The following is a 21,386-nucleotide window of genomic DNA, read 5'->3' as shown; positions in this document are numbered from 1 at the left end:
CAAAATATTCTGTAACGCGAAAAGCCCAGTGAGGGCCTGCCCCAATTCATTGACTTGGTCCTTGACCCCGGTGTTTCAAGACTCACATAACCCCCTCCCCGACCCGGCTTGGAACCAGGCTGACTGCTTTGATGCGCACCGTGATTATCCATGAGGGTGAAGTTGCTGTCTTCAGTGCTCAGGGAGAATTTGAACTTCACGTTTCTTGGTGTTATGTCCTTGTCTGTTGCCGAGATTTGTACGACCAGCTGGAGTGTGGAAGATGGAGGATGGTCAGTTGTGGTATTGGGATGGTCTGGGGTTCAGTGATGGAGATTTTGGGTTTAGACCTAACCGTGGCTGCCACTCACCTGCAATGCTAACCTAGATAATCTCCACAAAGCCACTCTTTGTACCAGCCCCTTCCCTGGCAATCTGTTCTACATATATTTTCTTTGAGCCTCAGTTTCTCTGTCTATAAAGTGGGAATAAGGTCACCTTTCCTCAAGGTTGTTGTGCAAGTTACATTAGGCTCAGTGAAATGCCAGGTGACGGATGGGAGGTGGTGTCCCACAGCCTGTGCCAGATGGGTGCTGCCTTGCCCTCCCACCTGAGCCAGACTCACCTTGCCCTGGGCAGCATTCTCACACACTTTGGGATTGTAGGGCTGGGCAAACTCTGGGGCATTGTCATTCTCATCCAGAATTTCGACGTGCACCTGCACAATGGATTCTTTGCCTGTGGGATTCCCTGCAGGAGTAAAGGACTTGTCACCACAGTGGGCTCAGCTGATGCCAGCCCTGGGGGGTAGAAGGTGTGTGGATGGGGAACCCTGGAAGGGTACCTATTTTGCAGGAAGAGGGGGTTATGGACCTCTAGAAGAGAGGCCAGGGATGCTGTTCTGGATGAAAGGAGTAGAAGAGAGTCAAACTTACTAAAGAAGTATTTGTAAGAATAAAAAGGTGAACAACCTAAGTGAATTAAAAAAAAAATTCTAATTAAATTAATTGGATTAAGCAATTTAAGTAAATTATTAAATTAATGATATAATTATTTGACTTAATTGAAATAGATATGATTTATTAAATAAATTAATTACAAAATAATTTAAAAAGCAAACCGCCTAAGTGAGACTGGGTTAATATGTTATGTCACTTTAAAAGAAGGGAATATGTGGCCATTTATAATGTCTACGTAAATTACATTTAAAAATGTAATTAAACAATTTTAAGATTTTTTTTTTAGTATGTTTTAGTACCATGAGAAAATGGTTCTGGAATAAATTTAAGTAAAAATTCAGGATATGATTTTATACAAATATTATAAACTTGTATAAAAGTATATATGGAAAAAAGGTAGGGAAGATACACTAAAGTACTAACAGTATGGTGGGATTATGGGGGGGGATAATTTTCTTTTTTTCTGTATTTTCCATATTTTAAAATGAGTAACAAATTATTACTTTTAAAATTTAAAAACTGTGTGAATGATATTAGATGGGAAAGAAAAGGGCAAAGATTGATCTGGAAAATACTTAGAGGAGTCCATTGAAGTTGGCCTGGCTGCCATGTTGGGAGACATGGGAGTTTGGGGACACCCAGTAGGAGGCAGGGGCCCTCTAGGGTGGTGCTGCGGGGCCTTGGCCAGGTCGCTCTGTCTCTGGGCCGGTGGGGTCTCCTGGGTAAGGTGGGACTGTTAATCTCTCCCCTGGAGGGCAGTTGTGATTTTCTCATGTAGGCAAAGGGTGTAAAACTCCAATACTTGCCTTTCCCTCTGGCACAAGTTACACTAATTTATGAAGAGCCTGACAATCTTGGAGTTTGAAGCTGCTGTACATTTTGAATTCAGTCCACTAACTGCAACATAAACAGTCCCCAAAGCAGCCTTTTCCAAGTGTCCACAATAATAAGGATCATGTAGCCCTTCTTCAATACAGTTTTCTTGGCCCTATTTCTGGCTCACTGGACCAGAACCTCTGGGAATGGGTCTGAGAAGCTCTATGTTAAGAAGTTCCCTAGGTGATTCTTATCACAGGGACATCTGGCAGCCTATTTGTTAACGATGCTTCTTAAACTGTAATATGCATGGAATTCTGATTCAGTATGGGGCCAGAACCCAGTATTCTGCCCTTCTAACAAGGTCTCAGGGGATATGGTTGCTGCTGGTCCATCCACACTTGAGGATAGAGGCTCTACAGCATCCCAGCTAAGTGGTGCTTCAGCCGGAGCTTATAATATCTCTAGACTCACAATGACAGATTATGCCAATTTTGAAAGAATGAGGGAAGGGAGAAAAGCCCAGTCCCCTGGCAGATGGAGCCACTCACCATTAGAATCCAGTTCTTTGGCCTCCACAGTCAGGTTATACCAGGGGTAGAGTTCTCTGTCCAGTTCTTTCTCATTGTAAATGTTCCCTTGCTTGGTTACTTGGAAGAACTGGCCCTTGTCACTGGTCCTGCGAATGGAGTATCTGTCGAGAGGAGAGAGATTTATGGCTTTCCACTGTCCTTTGCCAAGTTCAGACTCCCAGCATGAAAGGTGAGGTCCTTCAGGATCTGTCCTTTGCATCCTTCATCCTTTTCACACTACCACCCAGAGGGATTCAGAGTAGCAAGATAATCCCTTCTATTTTAGCAATGTTGCCATCACTGGACTGAGGGTGGGCCTGAGGTTCTATCAATAACACTTTCAGGAGTGAGGCAGGTGGCACTATAATCAACTGTACCACGGCTGGGATTGGTTTTTGTGATTAATGAAAAGATAGTTGGGCATGAGCCAGGAAGAAATAAAAAAGGAGCTGGAATAGATAAGAAGTGAGTGAAATAAAATTAAATTTGTGAATTAAAAATTTGAAAGTTTCTTCCAGAAATCAAGAACAATGAGATGGAGAAAAGAAAAGATATAATTGTAACGTATGTCAAATATATACTTACTACTACTTAAGAAAATTCCAGGACAAATAGAACAGAAGAAATAATAAAAAGTGTAATAAAAGAAAACTGTCCTGATCTGAAGAAAGGCCCATCCACAGAATAAAAGAGCTCACTGATTTTAGGCATAATTTTAAAAAGAGATCAGTATTTAGATATATCCTGATGACATTTTTGAATTTTAAGACTATATAAAGAAACTAAAAAGAATCTAAACAGAAAAAAAAGCATTTTTATAAAGAGAAGTCAGACTCACCCCATAAATTCCCCACAAAATTAAATGCTAGAACACATTGATAGTATTTTTGGAGGGAAGTTTCTGTAACCTGAGGATTATATAAGCACATCTAAGTGTTATTAATGTAAGAAAGCAAAAGAGCAAAGGTATTTGTAAATATGCAAGAAATCAGAAAGTGTGTCACCCACAAAGATGGGTCCTGAAAAAATTTTCAAAAACATCTAGGAAATGTCTCAGTATAAAGTAAAAACTTGATTTAAGAGGAATTAAAATGAAAATATTGATTTATTTAATATACATAGGAAAGCAGTGGCGCGCGCGCGCGTGTGTGCGTGTGTGCGTGTGTGTGGTATTTTTAGCTAGAAAATACAGGTCCAGGAAAATGTTTGTAATTTTAAAGATGAAAGTAAATCTCATTGGTAAAAGTAAAAATGAATGTACTCCATCCAAATATCTAGAAGAAAAAAATGAAAAAAAATAGATGGTGAGAAAAGAAAAAAAACATTGTTTGAGAAATGGGAAATGTAAAACAAGATAAAAGAAGTAAAATAAAATATATCATTTATGATGAAAAATGTAAATAGGTTAAACACGAAGCATCTCAGTTTAGATTTAAAAGCAAAGCCAACTACATTCTATTTTCAATAGACAACTTTAAGCCAAATGACCTAGAAAAGTTAAAAGTAAAGGTTGGAAAATTTTTATCAGGCAACATGGGTAACATGAAAATGGGAGTGACAACATCAGGCCATGGGGAACTGAAGGCAAAACGTTTAAGCAGAACAAATTGGGTATTTTCATAAGGATAAAAGTTACAAGCTGTAATGAGGGTAAAATGGTTATAAATCTTTGTTAATGAAATCGAAACATTAAAATACATAAAGCAAAAGCTTTGAAATTTTAGGAAGTAAATGAACACAAATACAAATGTGTTCCATCACATAACAAGTAAAAGCAAAAATACAAAATATCCAACACTTGTAAATGAAAGAAAAGAAATCCATCTTTTAAATAAACCTTTGTATCAATGAGGAAATAAAAATGATTATTACAGCCTATTTAGAATAAAATGTCCATGAAAACAGTAGCCACAAAAGTTATATGGCCAGAATGGAGGGACATATTTTGTCGGTAATAAGACCTGATAACATAGAAACATTAACTCTTCCAAAATTGATGTGTAAATACAATTCTCATTAGAATTCTAATGTTAAAAAAAAAAAACTGAATAAAGAATTTTAAAATTCATATGAAAGAATGTTTGAGAGTGCATAAAAATTATGTAAAGTAAAAAAAACAGCGAGGGAGGGGCTTGCCTTATATATGCTAAGTTTTAGTATGAAGCTGCTACAATAAAACAGAACATATTAGCCACAGAACAGTAGATAGAATAAGGGATTCAGAAATATATTTGGGTATATATTCAGGAACTTAGTATCTAACAAAGATGGGAAAATGATGACCATTTAATAAACAGTGTTGGCACAATTGGCTATCTTCAGGAATAAAATGAGGTTAGATTAAGTTCATACTTACTATAAATGTTATGTGGCTCTAGAAAGTATGAGTTAGAACTATATCTTTTGTCTCAGAGAGTAGAGGAGTGGAGTGTAGTTGACATAGAAGAACTAGTAGTGTTGAAATGGGCATGGTATGACATAAAACATTTTAAAAACAAAAGCAAAACCAAACCAGCAATAGATCCACCATAAATGTATTTAGATGTTTGTGTGGTCATGAAGAAAGGCATGATTGGACCGCATCAAACTTGGGTTTGATGAACATGAGTTACCTGGGAGCGGGGGTTACCGCCGCTTATCAATCTCTGTGTTGTTTCTTTGTGTGAAATGAACACATGCACGTGGGGAGAACTGAGTTTCCCTTTTGAGCCCTGGTCTCAGTCCAGCAGGTGGAAGAACCTCAGTGCCGGGATTATCAGGATCACCATGCTCACACCCGCCTTACCCAATGGTCCGCTGAGCAGCGTCGGGGTCCACGGCCGACACTGAGCCAATCAGAGGTTTCTTTAGGTTCTCCTGCAGTTGGAAGTGGTAGAAGGGCTGCTGGAAGACTGGGGGCTCATCCACATCGAGGATGTTGATGATGACACGGGCCCTGTTTCTGGTGGTGGCGCTCGGGTAGCGGAGGTTGATGGTGGGGTCCGTGGCCTCAATGGTGAAGCTGTATTGCTGGATGCGTTCAAAGTCCAGGGGCTGTGTGAGGGAAAAGTATGGTGGACACCTGCTCTGAGCCAAGCACATGGCACACGACCTTCACAGCAACTCTGTGAGGTAGTATTGGAATGATACCCATTTTACAGATAAGGGGCCTGAGGCCTGGAGGAGTGATATTTTCAAGGTCATTAAGAGAGTGGCTGGGCCTGGCTGTCTTCACCTGCACCCCATTGCATCTCAGCTGCCTTATGCTGTACCTACAAGCCTCGCTCTGTACCCGGCTCTGATCCAAATACTGGGGACACACAGCGATCAACCCCATTTCTGCTCTGAAGGGGATCAACGACTAGCAGTTCTAGTCGCAGCTCCTTAAGGATGAGCCTTTTCTTTGCTTCTGTCCTTGCCCACTTAGTACACTCCTACTTAGCCCTCAAGAAGCCGATCTGAAAGTATCAGATGTTCTCTCAGAACCCGTCCCTGTCCTTCCCGACACAGGAAGTTGTCCGCGCATGGGTTGCTATAGCATTTACACCCATATACCTTTTTTTTCTTTGCATGCCTTCCCTGCTTGCTGACAGTTTTGGTACCATGGAGGCTGTCTGACTCTCCTGGGTGTTTCCCGTCCCCAGCGCAAGGCTGGGCCAGAGACAGACCCAGGAGTCAGCTGGAGGTCTGGCATGGGCAGAGGGGTTTGGAGTGTCCCATTGGAGGTGGGTTGTCCCTGGCCCTGGACCCCTCTGTGTGGCCATTCTGGAGGCATTTTGTGCTCCTGGCAGGACCTTCCATCCTCTTCCAGATTCACTTGGTCTGACTCAGCCACTGCCAGTGTCCACCCACATCCCCACAGCACTCACTGTCGCCTTATGTGCTAATGGCTTTCTGCCACAAGCACCTGTAACTCTACCAGGACGCTAGTGGCTGGTGCCCAGGGCAGGATGGATGCTGCCAGGAGCAGCCCTCAGTCCACCCCACAGCTCCCCCCGCGCTGCAACTCTGAGGCAGCTCTTTCTAGATGCCCTGACTGGGGCTGGGCCTTCATTGCCCACGGTGAAAACCTCCTCACCAAGGAGCCCGGTATTAGCTTCCTCTTTTTTACGTGTCACTGCTCCTGGGGCTTCCTGGGATCCCCTCTCAAATAAACTGTTTGCATCTAAATCCTTGCCTCAAGATCTGCTTTGGGAGTAACCCAGCCGAAGGCACCGACTCTTCCCCCCTGGCTCCCCTGTCCCAGCTCCGGGGTCACAGTCTCCATGAGCACATGCCCAGCTCTGAGCTGACCCAGGCATGCACCTCTGATGGCCTCTGACATGGGAGCAGCCCCTGGGCAAGTCCTGGGGATGCTGGGAGCCCCCAACCCCACATCTGAGGTCATTGCCCCAATCCTACCCACCTTCATGGGCTTGATGATGCCCTCATTGCGCGTGGGGTCTGTCTCGATGGTGAAGGTGTCCCTGTACTCGCCCTGCACGATGCTGTACTTGGTCATCCGGTTCTGGGGCTCATCTGGGTCCTCAACAAACAGAGAGCCCAGGGGGCTGCCCACACGGATGTCTTCGGGTACCACAAATGTGTACTTGGCTGATGCAAATAGGATGTCCCAAAGGGCATTGGGTTAATAAGATAGACAAGGTGAGTGTCCCTCTTACTTTCCTAATACATCTGATACGGGAAAGGGACAGGATGAAATAATAATAGCAATAATAATGCCACTGGAATTTTGGATCCCAAGGCAAAGAGGTTCTGCTCTATCGGTCCTTCCATCCCTCCATCCATCTAACAAGTAGTTATTGAGCACCTACCCTATGCCAGGCACTTTGTTAAGGGACCTATCATTTGACAAGAGAGACAAGTACTGCCTTCAAGGAGCCTGTGCCATACACAGTCAGGCCTCTTCAGGAAAACTGGCCTGTCCTTTGGGGAGCTGAGCCTTTGAATTATGCCTCAGCATTGGAGGGTGCAAGTCATCAGCCATATCTGACTTCCGCCCAGGACATGTGAAAAGCTCTCGTGAGACTTTTTCTTTGAAGGGGATTATCAGTCTGTGGGTGGGGTCAGGGCCCTGTGACAGTAGGCAGTGGGACAGCCTTGGGAATGTGGGCAGGGATGGGGAACAGGGCCCCTCCCTGCACAAAAATGACTTCCCTGGGCCTTAGGCCCACCCTGGGATTGGGGGAGAAGTAGAGGGACTCTGGGCTCCCCTCTACGAGTCCCCAGGTCACTGAGTCTGGAGCATCCCAAGTCTCACCCTCCCCAAGGCCCTAGGGGAGGGACTCACTCTGAGTGAAGATGGGGAAGTTGTCGTTGATGTCCTGCAGAGTGACCAGCACGGTGGCTGTGCTGGATTCCCCCCGGAGGCCCTGGGCATCTCGTGCTTCCACCACGATCTCATACCTGGCCTGCACCTCTCGGTCCAAGTTTTTGGTCGTTGTGAAAATGAGCCCTACAAAAAGTATCCCAACAGGAGCCATGTTACCTGGAGAGCGTGTAGAAAATACCAATGCCTGGCTCTCCCCAGAGAGCATCTGACTCAAAACCTCCCCAGGTGATTCTGCCGTCCAGCCAGGGCTGAGAACGGGTCAGCGCCCGCTGCCTCCGTGCCCTGCACTGAGAGGCCAAAGCCGCCCAAACAGTTTGGTTCAATATTGGCCCTAGTACCTGGAGCATAGTGTCCATAAAGAGCCTGAGGCCACCTTCGGGCTCAGAGAGGAAAGGGTGCTGTGATGGATTAGTGAGCTGCCTTGGTGCCTCGCAGGGTGTGGTAGTGTCTGTGTTGTGAATTTGCCAGCCCTTTGAAGAACAGTGTGCCCCAAGTCTGGCCAGTTGGACTTCTGTTTTGCTCCCAAGACAGTCCTCACAGTTTTTAAAGTCACGCTGAATAGACAATTACTATGTGCCATGCGCTCTCCATACATTTTCTAATTCAAACTTCATCGCTACCATGCAGGGTGAATATAAATGTTCCCACTTTTGGATGAGGGAACTAAGGCTTACAAAGGTTAGTTGACTTGCCTGAGGTCTTAGAGAGGGTGAGTGGCAGAGCTGGCTTTGGAAACCAGATCTGTCTGAATCCATCCCCAGAGCTGCTAACCAGCACCTACTTTTGCCTCTTGCATCACTGCTTGGGTCCTGATTTCATTTCCTGGACTGAAATCTAAGTTGTGAGCACATGTCTGCTTCCTTCTGCCCTCACCAGCCACCTTGTCTTACTGTGTGAGACTGACCGTCTCCATGGGACAGTGTGGTTCAGTGGTCAGTGATAACGGTCCAGCTGGACTTCCCTCAGCACCTGTGCCTGGGATACCCACCCCATCCCTCGGCCTGCCCAGAAAGGTTAATCACACAGACCAGAATTATCGATGGCAAAATGTTCATCTCCTCTCAGGACGTGGTACATGACAGAGGCGTGGTCTGCCACAGTGGGGTCATCTGCATCCACTGCCGTCAGATGGATGACTGAGGTCTCTGCAGAGAGAGAATCCAGGGGTTGCTGCCTTGTGACTGTTGGTCCCTCACCCCACTTCCAGATGAGGGAAGATGGGGCTCAGGCTGTTCCCTGAATCCACCTCCCCCAGGTCCTGTTCTGTTTTCTGAGGAGCCTTGCATGAGGGCAAAGTGTTGGCAGGGGAGGAGGCTCAGCCTGGTCAGCCTTGAAGCAGGCAGAGAGAACAGGCCGTTTTCATTTATTGGGGAAATGAGAGAGGGGTGAGTAGTTGGGTCATGCGGAGAAACCGAGGAGGGTGAGGGGCTTCTTCTTTCCTCTCCTGGAAGGGCAAAAACAAGGGAATGAGAAGGTACGCTCCAAGGAGCCTCGTACCTGGTCCCAGAGTCTTGGCCAGGGACCCTGGACTGAGGGGCGAGGAAGGGAACCCTTTGCTGGCACCTCCTAGAGACTGAGGGTAGAACTGAGGAAGGAAGAGTAACCTCTGGAAGCCTGGGGTCCAGCCTGGTGACACACCGTGGGGTGAGGGCTCTAGTCCTCCCCTGCTACCCCTGCATGGATCATAGAGATGACTCTTTGTGCCTTTGTGACAGAATTGGCATCTTCCTGTGCAAAAGCTATGCTCTTGGTGTGCCAGTCCTGACAGAGCAGCGAGTGGGGTTTGCTTTAAAGAGTCATCAGACATGCACGTGTCTCTGATGGGTAAGGCTCAGTTTATGATCAGAATCAGGGCTCAGTCTGGGGCCACGTCAGAGCTTAGTCTGTGAAGCAGTTTCTTTCAAGCCATATAAAATGGTGATATGGGCATTACAATCACTGCTCGGAACTCACCGAATCCTGGCCCAGGCAGTGAAGTTGCTGATGGAGAGGGGCATTCAGCTGGGGATGAGGGAGAGTGGGAGGGGGCAGAGGGACAGACTGGGCACGTACCCACAGCCGACATCTCTGGCACAGATGCATTGAAAAACCGGTGCGTGAACACAGGCCAGTTGTCATTCACATCGTGAACTTTGATGGTAAAGCTGGAAGGAGATTCCAGGTTCTTCTTGGTGTCCTTGTCCACTATAAGGGCAACAAGGTGGTACTCGGAGATCTTCTCCCTGTCCAGCCTCTCAAAGGCATACACGTCCCCTGTGTCCTCATTGACCCGGAAGACCTTGTCCGCAGACTCTCCTTTGAGCACGTACTTGGCGTTCTTGCGGTTTACACTCGATTTGATCTAAGAGAGAAGAGGTGCTGTGAGCTGAGAATGGGCATTGGTAGGCTGCGTGCATGTGTGAGTGTGCGTGCACATGTGAGTGTGCAAGTACATGTGTGTAGCTACGTCTATGTACACACATGTGTGTTTGTGCACATGCGTATGTATGTGTTTGTGCACATGTATATGTATGTGTGTGTGGTGCTGGCCAGGAATGTGACATTGCAGTTTTTAAAAAACTCAAACTGACATACAGTATCATATTCATTTTGGGTATAAACACAATGCTTTGACATTTATATTCCTTACAATGTAATTCTCATGATAAGTCTAGTAATTATCTGTCACCATACAGAGTTATTACCATAACGTTGACTCTTTTTCCTGTGCTGTGCATTACATCCTCATGACTTATTCATTTATAACCAGAGGTTTGTCTCTCTTCTTCCCCTTCACCCTTTTTGCCCATCCACTCGCTGTCCTCCCCTCTAGCAACCCTCAGTTCTCTGTATCTATGAGTTTGTTTCTGTTTTTTGCTTTTTTTTTAGATTCCACATGTAAGTGAAATCACATAGTATTTGTCTTTATCTGACTTATTTCACTTAGCATGATAATCTCTGGGGCCATCTATATTGTTAAAAATGGCAAGATTTCATTCTTTTTTATTGCTGAATAATATCTTATATACATATATATGTTATGTGTATATATATATATATATATATATTTCCATGTATTCTTTATTCATTTGTTTATTGATGGATATTTAGGTTGTTTCTATATCTTGGCTATTGTAAATAATGCTGCAGCGAACATAGGTATGCATATGTCTTTCTGAATTAGTGTTTTGGATTTCTTTGGAAAAATACCTGAAGTGGAATTGCTGGGTCATGTGGTAGTTCTATACTGTTTTCCATAGTGGATGCACAGATTTACATTCCCACCAACGGCGCATGAGGGTTCTCTTTTCTCCACATTCTCCCCAACATTTAGTACTTGTTTTCTTTTCGATAATAGCCATTCTGATAGGCGTGAAGCGATATCTCATTGTGGTTTCAATTTGCATTTCCCTGATGATTAGTGATGTTGAGCATCTTCTCATGTCTATTGGCCGAGAAAGAGTGGGTCTCAAGACAGAGGAGGGAGCATCTAAGGGTGTGGTCACATCCCACAAGGTCTGGGAATGTCCCTAGGGTTTAGCAGCATAGAGTCACTGGAGCCCTTTGTGGGAGCAGCATCAGGGGGTGGTTCTGGGTGGGTGTGTTGGGACCCACCTGGGCAAGGGGAGTGAGTGGGGAGTGAGTCAGCTTTGATTTTATTGGAATTCTGTGTAAGATTTTATTTGAATACGTTTATCTTTTCCTTCCAACTTTTCTTAGATTTTATTTTTTAGAATAGTTTTAGATTTATAGAAAAATTGAGAAGATAGTATAGAGAGTTCTTATACTTCCTGTTTCCAGTTTCCCTTATGAACATCTTACGTTAGTCTGGTACGTTTGTTTTCATTAATGGACCAATATGAATACATTATTGTTGACGAAAGTCCATAGTTTATGCCGATTTTTTTTTTTTTTTTTAGTTTTTACTCAATGACCACTTTTTTGTTCCTTGGATCCTATCCAGGACATCACGTTACATCTAGTCATCATGTTTCTTCAAGCTCCTCTCAGCTGTGACAGTTTCTCAGACTTTCACTGTTTTGGATGATTTTGACAGTTTTGAGATGTGCTAGTTAGGTTTTTTTGTAGGATGCCCCTCTATTGGAATTTTTCTGATATTTTTCTCTTAGACTGGGGCTATAGGTTTTGGGGAGCCCTCCTTTTAAAAAATGATATTAGGATATTACGTCTTTATGCTCAAAGCCATGCTGACCCATACTCGTGGATTCAGAAGGCAGCTCAGAGTTCATTCCCATTGTCCAATCCACTCTGTAAACAAAGGCTGCAGGCTCTGGCCTTGATAAACAGGGACTTCCTTCCCTCAGATGACGTCTTTGGAGCTAGGAGGTAATACTTAGAACGCTGTCCATGCCTCTCCCAGGCATCCTTGTTTCTATCCGGGGTGGGGGGAGCATATGGCTCCACTCTCCCAGGCCCCGTGCTAGGTACCAAGTGAATACTGTTGGCAGATGAAGACAGGCCCTGCTGCTTAAAGACCCTTGGGTGAGCCCTTCAAAGGTTGCTATGTCAGGCTGTGCGTGTTGCAGGTGGCCCCCGCGTTCTGCTTATTCCCTATGACTCACCTGTTAGATTTTCCTTGGGGCCAGCCATTTTTTTCAGTGGCTGATTCATTGCACAGTAATCATACTGGGAAGGACGTGAGTAGGTTGACAACATTTTCCTCTATGACATAGAGTTCATATTTGTGCTGAGAATCAGGAACCCTATGCTTTCCTGTTCTCCTAAGGCTCTGTCCTGGCCTCACTGTGTGACCCTGGGCATGTGTCTTTTCCACCTGATTGGCCATACTGAAGGATTTAAAGTTTCCTGTCATTCTTGGGAGCAGGAGGAGTTTGTGGGCATAGTCAGGTGGCTGTGAGTGGGTCTGTGAGTGCAAGTCCCCCAGCTGCAGTGGCGTTTCTGGTTCGAGGCCTGCTGGACCCTGTCCTATCAAAGGGTCCTCGCTGGTCTGTTTCTCTGTGACCATAGGGCTCTCCTATCACCGCTGTTTGTGGGGTTCGTTGTCTGAAGTACGCTATCCTTCTAGACCAGGGCTGACAAACTGTTTATTTAAAGGGCCAGATAGTAAATATTTTCAACTTTGTTGATCATATGGTCTTTGTCACAGCTACTCAAATCTGCTGTTGTAGCATGAAAGCAACCAGCATGGGCATGTCTCTTCCAGTAAAACTTTATTTGCAAAACCAGGTGGTGGACCGGTTCTGCCAGCTCCTGTTTTAGACCACAAGCTCCGTGAGGGTGGGGGCCATTCTGTCTGCCCCCTGCGGTCTTCCCAGCGCCTCGCTTCCTGCGTGCTTGGCACCGTACTTCCTCTCACCAGCACACTGATCTAGTCTTTGTTCAGTCGACCACGTTTAGTTTCCTAGAAACTGATGTGATGAGATTTTATGTACGTGAAAGAAATTTTTTTCGTTACTAAGAGCTCTCAAGATACCTAGTTCATCTACCTGTCATTGCGTGTGTGACATTCCACCACTAGAGCCATTCTTTTGAATTATAATGGATAGTTTGGGCGTCAATAACAATTTCACACACTAAGACAGTTCAGCTGTCACTCACATTAGTTCCAAGTTCTAGGAAGGTGACTGGGGATGAACAGGTTGTATTAAAGGGGAAGGAAGTGGGGCTTGGAGCCTTGGAGGGCAGGCTTGTGTCAGGCACCTTGTGGCTGTGCTAGAGTCTGGGGAGTTATGTGGGATGACAGAAAACTAGGTAGGGCTAGTCTGAGAGAAAGGATCTTTTGAAAAGGTTCAAAGGCCTAGACCAGGGTTGGCAACTGTGGCCTGGATGATGAGCTTTATCACCGGCATAGTTTTGTAGAAGGCTGCTCAGGTTTTTCAAACCTATAAGATTGGAAAATTTAACAGCTGCCCTAAGCCCTGAACCCCCAGGCCAGTCTGCTGTCCTCAGCCTGTGCATGGGGTGGCGCTTCTACCAGGGATATTTTGTCCACAGACCCAGGTCTGGGAGAAAATGAACCATGGCACCCATCATCACCACCACCACCGTGACCCTCCTCGTCCCCATCACGACCACCATTATCATCACCACCACCACCTCCGCGATCCCTGTCACCACACGGCCACCCTCTCCTTTCTCGTCACCATTGTCACGACCACTACTGCCTTCCTCGTCCTCCTCCTCATCACCACCGCCATCATCATCATCGCCATCATCATCGCCATCATCAACACGTTACCTTTCCCTTCGTTACCATGACCACCACCACCTCTTGTACCACCTCCATCATCTCTATCACCATTAATATCACCCTCACGACCATTGTCCCCACCCCTACAACCACCACCACATCTGTCACCACCTTCCCCACCACCATCATCACTGTGGGTGGCCTGCTGCAGAGGCCTCCACTGCTTTGGGCCTAAGCCTTACCTTGCCCACATAATGCGGCAGCGAGGAGTTTTTCTCTTCATCAATGTGCATCTGGTTCCAAATCCAGTCTCTCTTCTGGCGTCGGAGGGCGGGTAGCACACTGAGAGTGTCCAGCTGGGCAGGGTTAGCGCTCGTGGCCGTTGCCACCAGCAGGTCTGGGCAAGTACCCACTGTAGCCAGCAGCATCAGGAGCCAGTGCATCTTCCCAGGAGGCACAGATCTGGGAAAAGAGAGGAGACACCATCAGAACATATCGGTCACTACCCTGGGGAGTGACTGGCCCTGAGAGACAACCGAACTCTCCGTTATCTGTTCACGCCTTCATCCTTCACCTGCTGATACCAGCAGAGCCAGACTCTGTTCCTGCCCCCAGTCTCGGAGGGGACGACAGACAGAAGCAATTCCTACGTAAGTGTCACATGTGCTAGTGTGGAAGTAAGCACAGGGGACAGGGGAGCCCAGAGGAGGCCTGTCAGGAAAGTTTCCTAGACGAGAGGGTGATGCTGACGCTGACGGCAGCTCCCGAAGCCCTGGGCGGTGGGTACCCAGTTATCCTCATTGTACACGTGAGAAAAGTGACATAAGTTCCCCTAGGAGCAAGCGGTGGGGCTGACAACAGATCCCAAGTGTCTGACCTCAACAGCTAACGTGTTGAGCACTTACTATGTGCTTGACACTGTTCCAAGTACTTATGTAATCTCATTTTAATCCTCCCAGTAACCCTCTAGGTGGGTATAATTGTGACCTTCATTTTACAGATAAGCTGAGGAGCAGAAAGGTGTAGTGACGTTTCTGAGGTTGCTCAGGGTGTGAGCAGCAGTGATGGTATTTGAACCAAGTCCGTTTGGTCCAAAAGTTCATGCTTTTTTCCTACTGTTCTCTCTTAGACCAGCAGCTACTGTGACATGGGATTTAAAGGCTCTTCTAAATAAACCCGTCCGCTGGCCAGCCCCACAGCTCCTAGAGAGCAGTATTGCTTTGATGCCATCTCCAGAGGGCTCTTAGGAAACCCAAATGTCCTAACCCCGAGAGTCAGGCCTCAGCCCAGAACTCGTGGGAGATGTTCAGCCTAGGAGCTGTTAACAAGAGGAGGGTTGAGGCGGGGTGGGGTTTGAGAGGCTGGGCTCACAAGACCAGCTTCATCATTTTCAGGGCCCAGTGCAAAATTTAAATGTGCAGTCCTGTGTTCAAAAGTTATTAAAAATTTCAAGAAGACAACAGAAAAACATGAAACCAAGCATAGGGGCCTTTTAAGTACTATTGCCTAGTTTATGCCCTTGAAGGCAGCCCTCAGGATGTGGGATCAGCCGGACTGGGATCTGGGGTCACCCATCAATGAGTGCCTAGCTTCATCCTAAATTCCAGGAAGAGGGATTTTCCCCACTGCCCCATGGTGGGTGGAAGCTCTGACCTTGGCCATCACTGTGTCCTCTCAGCCTTGACCCCATCAGCCCGCCCCAGCTGGGTTCCCGTGTCACTGACCTGTGATCCCTAGGATGGTTCAGGAGAAGGAGCGGTGGGTAGAAGTGGGACCAGTGTTCCTGCCTGGAGAGAAGAGGACTCACAGGGTTCTGGGTAGGAGGCTTCTTTCTCTGGCTACCCCCCGCCCTGGCCCCGGGGGAGAGGCTGGACTCTGCCTATCACAGGAGGTTTCCAAACTCTAGTAACATTTCCTCTGAGACACTGGCGCCAGGCTGGCCTCAGTGAGGGCTGAGGGTGTTTGCATCAGGCCAGCCTGGCCTCTGGCTCTGCTGATCTTAGCATCTAAGGTCCCCACGTGCGGCCCCTGCCACTGGCCCAGGAGGAAGAGGGCTTCTATGGTTGGGGTGGGACAAGCAGGCCCCAGGATGTAAGTGTCGTGTGCCTGGGGGGAGGCCCTCCTGGCTCCGTGTCTTGCTTTCCTCAGTCACAAATGAGGCGGTCAACCTGGTGCCCTTTGAGATGGGATGTGGAAAGGGCAGCCATTCCAGGCAGTGAACAGAGGTGTGAGGTGGCTGGGAGTCCTGGCCAGGGAGCTGGCCCTGACTCAGGAGAGGCAGCAGGCATGACCCCTGCCCCAGCCTCGCTGGGCCCAGGCCCAGTGGGTCATTTCCGTCTTAGGTCAGAAAGGAACTTCAAGTCACAGTTTTTCTTCCTTCCTCAAGTGAGAAGTGACTTAAAAATGAAAAAGTAAAACAAATAGAAGTGAAACTGAGAAATGGGGAGAGAGAGTTTTCAGGCCTCTGAGCAGGACAGGGTGTGAGCCCGATGGGTAGTGAGCACCTACTGTACGCTGGGCCGCATGCTAGGCATTGGGGTATAACAGTGGGCGAGACAGATAAGACCTGCCGTCAGGCAGTGCGCACTATAGTGGGACACCAGGAAAATAAGTAAACAAGGAAAAACATCAGTTAGAGATCAGAGGTGCTCAGGGAATTACAGTGGGGGCTGCAACAGAGACTGAGGGGGCAGCTGGCTGAAACGGAGAGGCCAGGGAAGGCCTCTCAGAGCGATGACACTTAAGCCAACATCTGAGTGTCAGCCTTAGGAATGCCAGGGTAGAGAAGGGAATTCTAGGCAGAAGGATGAGCAGGTGCAAAGGCCCTGAGGTAGAAAAATGGGTAGTGTGTTTAAAGAACCAAAAGAAGGTCCCCATATCAGGTAGAAATGAATAATGGAGAATTGTGGGGCACAAGAAGAGGTGGCCAGGTTATTGTGTTAGGCCGCATGATGACCCCTCCAAAGATGTCCATGTCCTCAACCCTGGAACTTATACATGTCAAAAGAACTTTTAGCAGATATAATTAAGCTAAGGATCTCCAGATAGAGAGATTATCCTGAATTATGTGGGTGGACCCAATATAATAAAGGGTCTTTAAAAGATGAAGGCAAGAAAGTCAGAATCAGGAAAAAGATGTGACAACGGAAACGGAGGTTGGAGTGATACAAGACCACGGGCCAAGGGACGTGGGCAACCTCTAGAAGTCAGAAAAGGCAAGGAAACGGATTCTCCCCTGGACCCTCCAGAAAGAATGAAGCCCTGACTTTAGCCCACTGAGACCTGTTTCAGACTTCTGACTTCCAAGGTAACAAATTTGTGTTGTTTCAGGCCACCATGATTGGGGTGGTTTGTTATAGCAGCCGTAGGTGACTAATGCAGTCTGATTGTGAGGTAGGCTGTGGGAAGGGGGCTGGCTGGGCGAGGGGTGACCAGGAAAAGGCAGTCACTGCCATCTAGGTGAGAGCTGATGGTAGCCCCGGCCAGGTTTAGGAGGGGCTGGACAAGGCATATGTTTTTGAGGTAGAGTTAGCAGGACTCCCTGGTGAAGGGGAGGTAGCGGGCGAGGGATGGGGAAGAATGACGGACGGCTCTTAGCCTTCGGTTTGAGCCGCTGGCGGACAGGAGGGCCTTTACTGAGGTTTAGAAGACCGAGGCTGTGGCATGTTTGGTAGGGAGGAAACCAAAAGTTCTGCGTGGCCCGTGTCAGGTTGGAGTTGCCTATTAAAGGTCTCTGTGGCCATGGTCAACAGCTGCTGGAGACTCACCTGGTGTCCGGGGGAGGAAGCGGGGCTGGAGCAGCTGGCAGATGGTCAGTGTGTCTGGATGGCGTTTGACCTGCGAGGCTGGAACAGTAAGGAAAGCGAGGAGCTGGAGAGAAGTGGCCCAGGACAGGGTCCCGGTTTCCCCTCTCCGTCTGGTGAACTTGTCCTTCAGAGTTGAGCCCAAACGTCCTCCTCCGGGGACTGTCCCTGGTCCTTGTCTCACAGCCCTACGCATCCCTGGGCGTCCTCCACTGCCGCACAGCTGGGGGCCGTCACAGGGCTGATGCCCAAGCCCGAAGGCAGATCTCAGACCACAGCTTTCTCTCCTTCTTGGGGAAGATCTTTCCTTCTCGTCCCATCTGTATCTTCCCTAATCAAGGCCCAGCCACACGTCATTCCATCATCAGTATAGTGGGGCTCACACAGTGCAGGGTGACAGCTATGACCACAGGCTCCGTGGTTCACAGAACCTCAGAGGCGTTGCTTTGTCGCTGCGTGACTGCACATAGGACGCTTCACCTCCTGGCCCTTGATTCCATCATCAGTATAGTGAGAACACGAGTATCTACCTCTCAGGGCTGTTTTCAGGCTGAATTAGAAAATATTTGCAACATGGCCAACCAACAGTAGCGAAAAACGAACCCAAATGTGTATGCATCCTTACGGACGCTCTGGTTCTCCACCAAGTCGTCTACTTACCATTCTTGTTCCTTCACACCCCATCCCTGGGATGGGGGATTTACCGGCCAGACCCATTCCCCTCCACCTCCCCTGAGCCCTACTCTGTGTCCGGGGGCTAACCTCTGGGTTTCCTGGCCCTGGCTTCTGGTGTTTGGCCAACAGGGGCTCCAGGAGGAGCTCTGAGGAACGGGAGAACGGGAGGAGAGAAGCTGGGTATTTCTTCCATGGGACTCTCTCTGTGCTGGTTCATTTCACTTGCTGTGGCTGCATCTCTCCATGCTGACAGCTCCTGCTGGACAGCCCCTCCACGGTCCTGTCCCTCACAGGGTTCTGGAAGCAACCTTCCCTGCTCTATGCCTTTGGCCCTGGGCGATAAGGGCTTCCCCTGTTGTGGGTTGGTCTCCATGCGCCTCAACATACCCCTCGTTCCCTGAGCCAGCTCCCGACTCTATAAGTGTTCCCTTCGCAAGTCTCTGTCTGAGCCCCCTGGGTAAATCTTATTTACTGCCGGGGACCCTGTTTGGCATCATGAAGAGGAGCACGAACGGCTTCCTCTTTTCCGAGGCCTGCTTGGATGGGCTTGTGGTCCCAGGCCTGACAGCAGCCATCAGCCAAACAAATATATAACCATGCTGGACTTAAATAAGCAAAGGCCACCAGTCACAGGCTATGGCCACATGGCTCACAGGGGGCATTAAACCCCTCAGTGGGCTTTGGCTGCCCCCACATACAAAGTATTCCCTGAGTGGGCAGGAAAGCCCCTCAGATTCTATTCTGTGTCCAGCAGGGGCCCTGCTGTGAGTCCTGTAAAGAACCCCCTTGGCACACAGGACTGGCACTGGCCCCCACAGCGTCACCCCACACCAGTGTGTCCCTGCCGGGTGGGTAGGGGGAGGTCTGCCTGCTCAGCTCTCTTTGCCAGTGAGCAGTTAGTGAGAAGGTAGGACCCTGGATATGGGGGCCTTTGGGAGATGAGACTCACATAATCCCATCTTTGTCCCTCCATGCTGGACCCTCAAGTGACCCCCCAACACAGCCCTTTCTTGCCCACAGCGGTGGAAAAGGGCTGATAGTCCTGAGCACCTCCTCAGGGCACAGATTATCTCATTTAAACCTTGCAAACCGCTATCTCATTTAAACCTTGCAAACCACAATAGTTTCATTTTGCAGGTGAGGCTTAGAGATGAGAGAGATGGAGCAAATGGTCCTGGGTCACAGGGGCAAGAGGCGGAGCCTGGATTTGAACTTAGGCTGCCTTTCCCCCAAAATAGTGCTTTTCGCATCATGTCCCTCTCTCTGTGGTGACATTCACATACAATAGTAACAGTCAACTCCATGCTGGGCTTTCACAGATGCCATCACATTCGCTTTCCACACCATCCTCAGGAGGTAGGAATTATCAGCCCCATTTCGCAGAGGAGGAGGCTCAAGACAGACAGCTCAGAAGTGGTGGATCTGGAACCCTCACCCAGGTCTTTCTTTTTCTAAATCCTGGGTTCCTTTTACATCCAATCTCAGCGGGACCTGAGAGACTTTCCATCTGAAAAGCCACGTTTTTGTGTCTTTCGCCTTTTGTGTTAGAAATTTGGCCACCAAAATGCGGGCTGAGGGGAGGGTTTTATCCAACAATTGTCCGTCCTTCACCTGCTGATGGAGAGGAAGTCAGGCGAGAGGGTTTGTGCACCCACAGCAGGCAGCAGAATTTCCAGGGGCCGCACCTCCAGAGGCGCTGTCAGAGCTACAGCTGGGTCAGACTTATTTCAGCCCTTTACCATCCTTCAGTTAGCAGTCAGGTCTCTTGGTTGCTCTCACCAAGTTTTCAGAATGCTACTGGGTAGAGTTGGGTGTGACAAATGTGCAGAGGATCAGAGGATTCTGGAAATGCTTTCTGTGCTCAGAACTTCCCGGCCGAATAGCCCTGGCAGTTTGCCTGACAGCCGCCTCGAGGGCAGAGGGGATTCCGTTTGGCAGCTCAGGTGTGCATGCTGTGCATGCAGAGGCCAGGTGCCTGTCCATGCCCCTGTCGTCCGGGATCTGTGACGATGCCTGTCCCTGGGGCCATGTTAGAGGCTTTTTGGGGCAGCTCCAAATGGACTCGTGGATGAGATTGGGCCTTCTGTGCCCTTGGTCAGTCTGGGAAGGTCTGGGGTGGAGCCAAAATGAGAGGACAGAGTGTAGCCCAGAGTCCCTGGTGAGCAGATACAGGCCCAGAAGAAGAGGCAGAAGAGCCTTGGAGGATCCGGAGAATGGCTGGGCTCACCTGCGTCTGGGTGGTCCAGGCCTTGGAGAGCCCCCGGGTCTGGGTCTTTGTCCTCAGCGAGTGGGGCCACTGAGGTAAGAACCTAGATGCCGAGCTCGGTCACATCCTCCCGGCCTTTGCACCTGCCGTTCTCTCTCCTCTACCTAGATTCAGCTCACATGCCATCACTTCTCTGAAGTCCTCCCTAGAGCCCTGGGGTTACACGGTCACTCAACAAACATTGATCGAGTACCAGGTAGGTGGCAGGTAATGAACGATACACGGGGAGCAAACACAGATGGCATCCCGGTCGGGGAGAATGACAATAACAACTCGATAAAAAAAAAGGTTTCGAATTGCGATGTGTGCTTTGATGGAGGAGTGTAGGATGCTGTGAGGGGTCCGAGAGGGGCAGGGCCTGGATGGGTCTGAGGGTCTCACTCCAGGAGTGAGTTCCGCCTCTGTCCCTCTGTGGGACATCAGGCAAAACTCCCTTTGCTTTCTTTCTCTTGGTGGCCTGGGGTTTGGCCTTGAAGGGGCTGTGAGATCCGCTCAGCTCTGTGCTCTTTAAAAGGAGGTTCTAAGGAGATACAGAAGGGAGGGCAGGGGCTGGAGCTGCTCTGTGTGTAGCTAGATTGACCCTAAGAAGCCTGGACTCAGCTGGGAGCTGCTCAGTGGGGTGGCCCTGGCAGATGCCTCTGGCTTGGTTCTGTCCTTGACCACCTGGCAGACCCCCTGCTCCTCATCCAGACCAGAGTCCTGCTTAAACCTGAGGTTTCGGGGGCAACGTCTGGGCTTTGCGGGGTTGTTGAGCAGGCTGGAGGGCCTCTGGGGGTGGGGCATCTAGGTCAGGGATACAAACACGATATCCTGAGGCCACACGGACACACCACACCCTCAACTCTGCCTACGCA

The 21,386-nt window shown here is 48.5% G+C and overlaps 1 protein-coding gene across 2 annotated transcripts in view; it reads right to left on the bottom strand.

The window, feature by feature from the left end:
• Positions 1 to 21,386, bottom strand: part of CDH5 (cadherin 5) — a 33,946-nt gene that overhangs the window by 8,695 nt on the left and 3,865 nt on the right. The window contains exons 2-12 of one of the 2 annotated variants that reach the window (XM_025045387.1): positions 17,556 to 17,633; positions 15,513 to 15,575; positions 14,031 to 14,250; positions 9,690 to 9,978; positions 8,666 to 8,782; positions 7,596 to 7,760; positions 6,711 to 6,898; positions 5,112 to 5,359; positions 2,306 to 2,448; positions 605 to 729; positions 140 to 248 (exon numbers count right to left, since the gene is read on the bottom strand). In XM_025045387.1, coding sequence (XP_024901155.1) covers positions 140 to 248; positions 605 to 729; positions 2,306 to 2,448; positions 5,112 to 5,359; positions 6,711 to 6,898; positions 7,596 to 7,760; positions 8,666 to 8,782; positions 9,690 to 9,978; positions 14,031 to 14,231 — 1,585 coding nt within the window. In that variant the 5' untranslated portion in view covers positions 14,232 to 14,250; positions 15,513 to 15,575; positions 17,556 to 17,633. The remainder of the gene's footprint in view (positions 1 to 139; positions 249 to 604; positions 730 to 2,305; positions 2,449 to 5,111; positions 5,360 to 6,710; positions 6,899 to 7,595; positions 7,761 to 8,665; positions 8,783 to 9,689; positions 9,979 to 14,030; positions 14,251 to 15,512; positions 15,576 to 17,555; positions 17,634 to 21,386) is intronic. The other variant, XM_015587653.2, reaches the window with a different exon arrangement.

This window comes from Pteropus alecto, unplaced genomic scaffold (genome assembly GCF_000325575.1).
Source record: "Pteropus alecto unplaced genomic scaffold, ASM32557v1 scaffold42, whole genome shotgun sequence".
Lineage (NCBI taxonomy): Eukaryota > Metazoa > Chordata > Mammalia > Chiroptera > Pteropodidae > Pteropus > Pteropus alecto.
The sequence above is the reverse complement of the archived record's forward strand: the minus strand, read 5'-3'. Positions and strand labels throughout refer to the sequence as shown.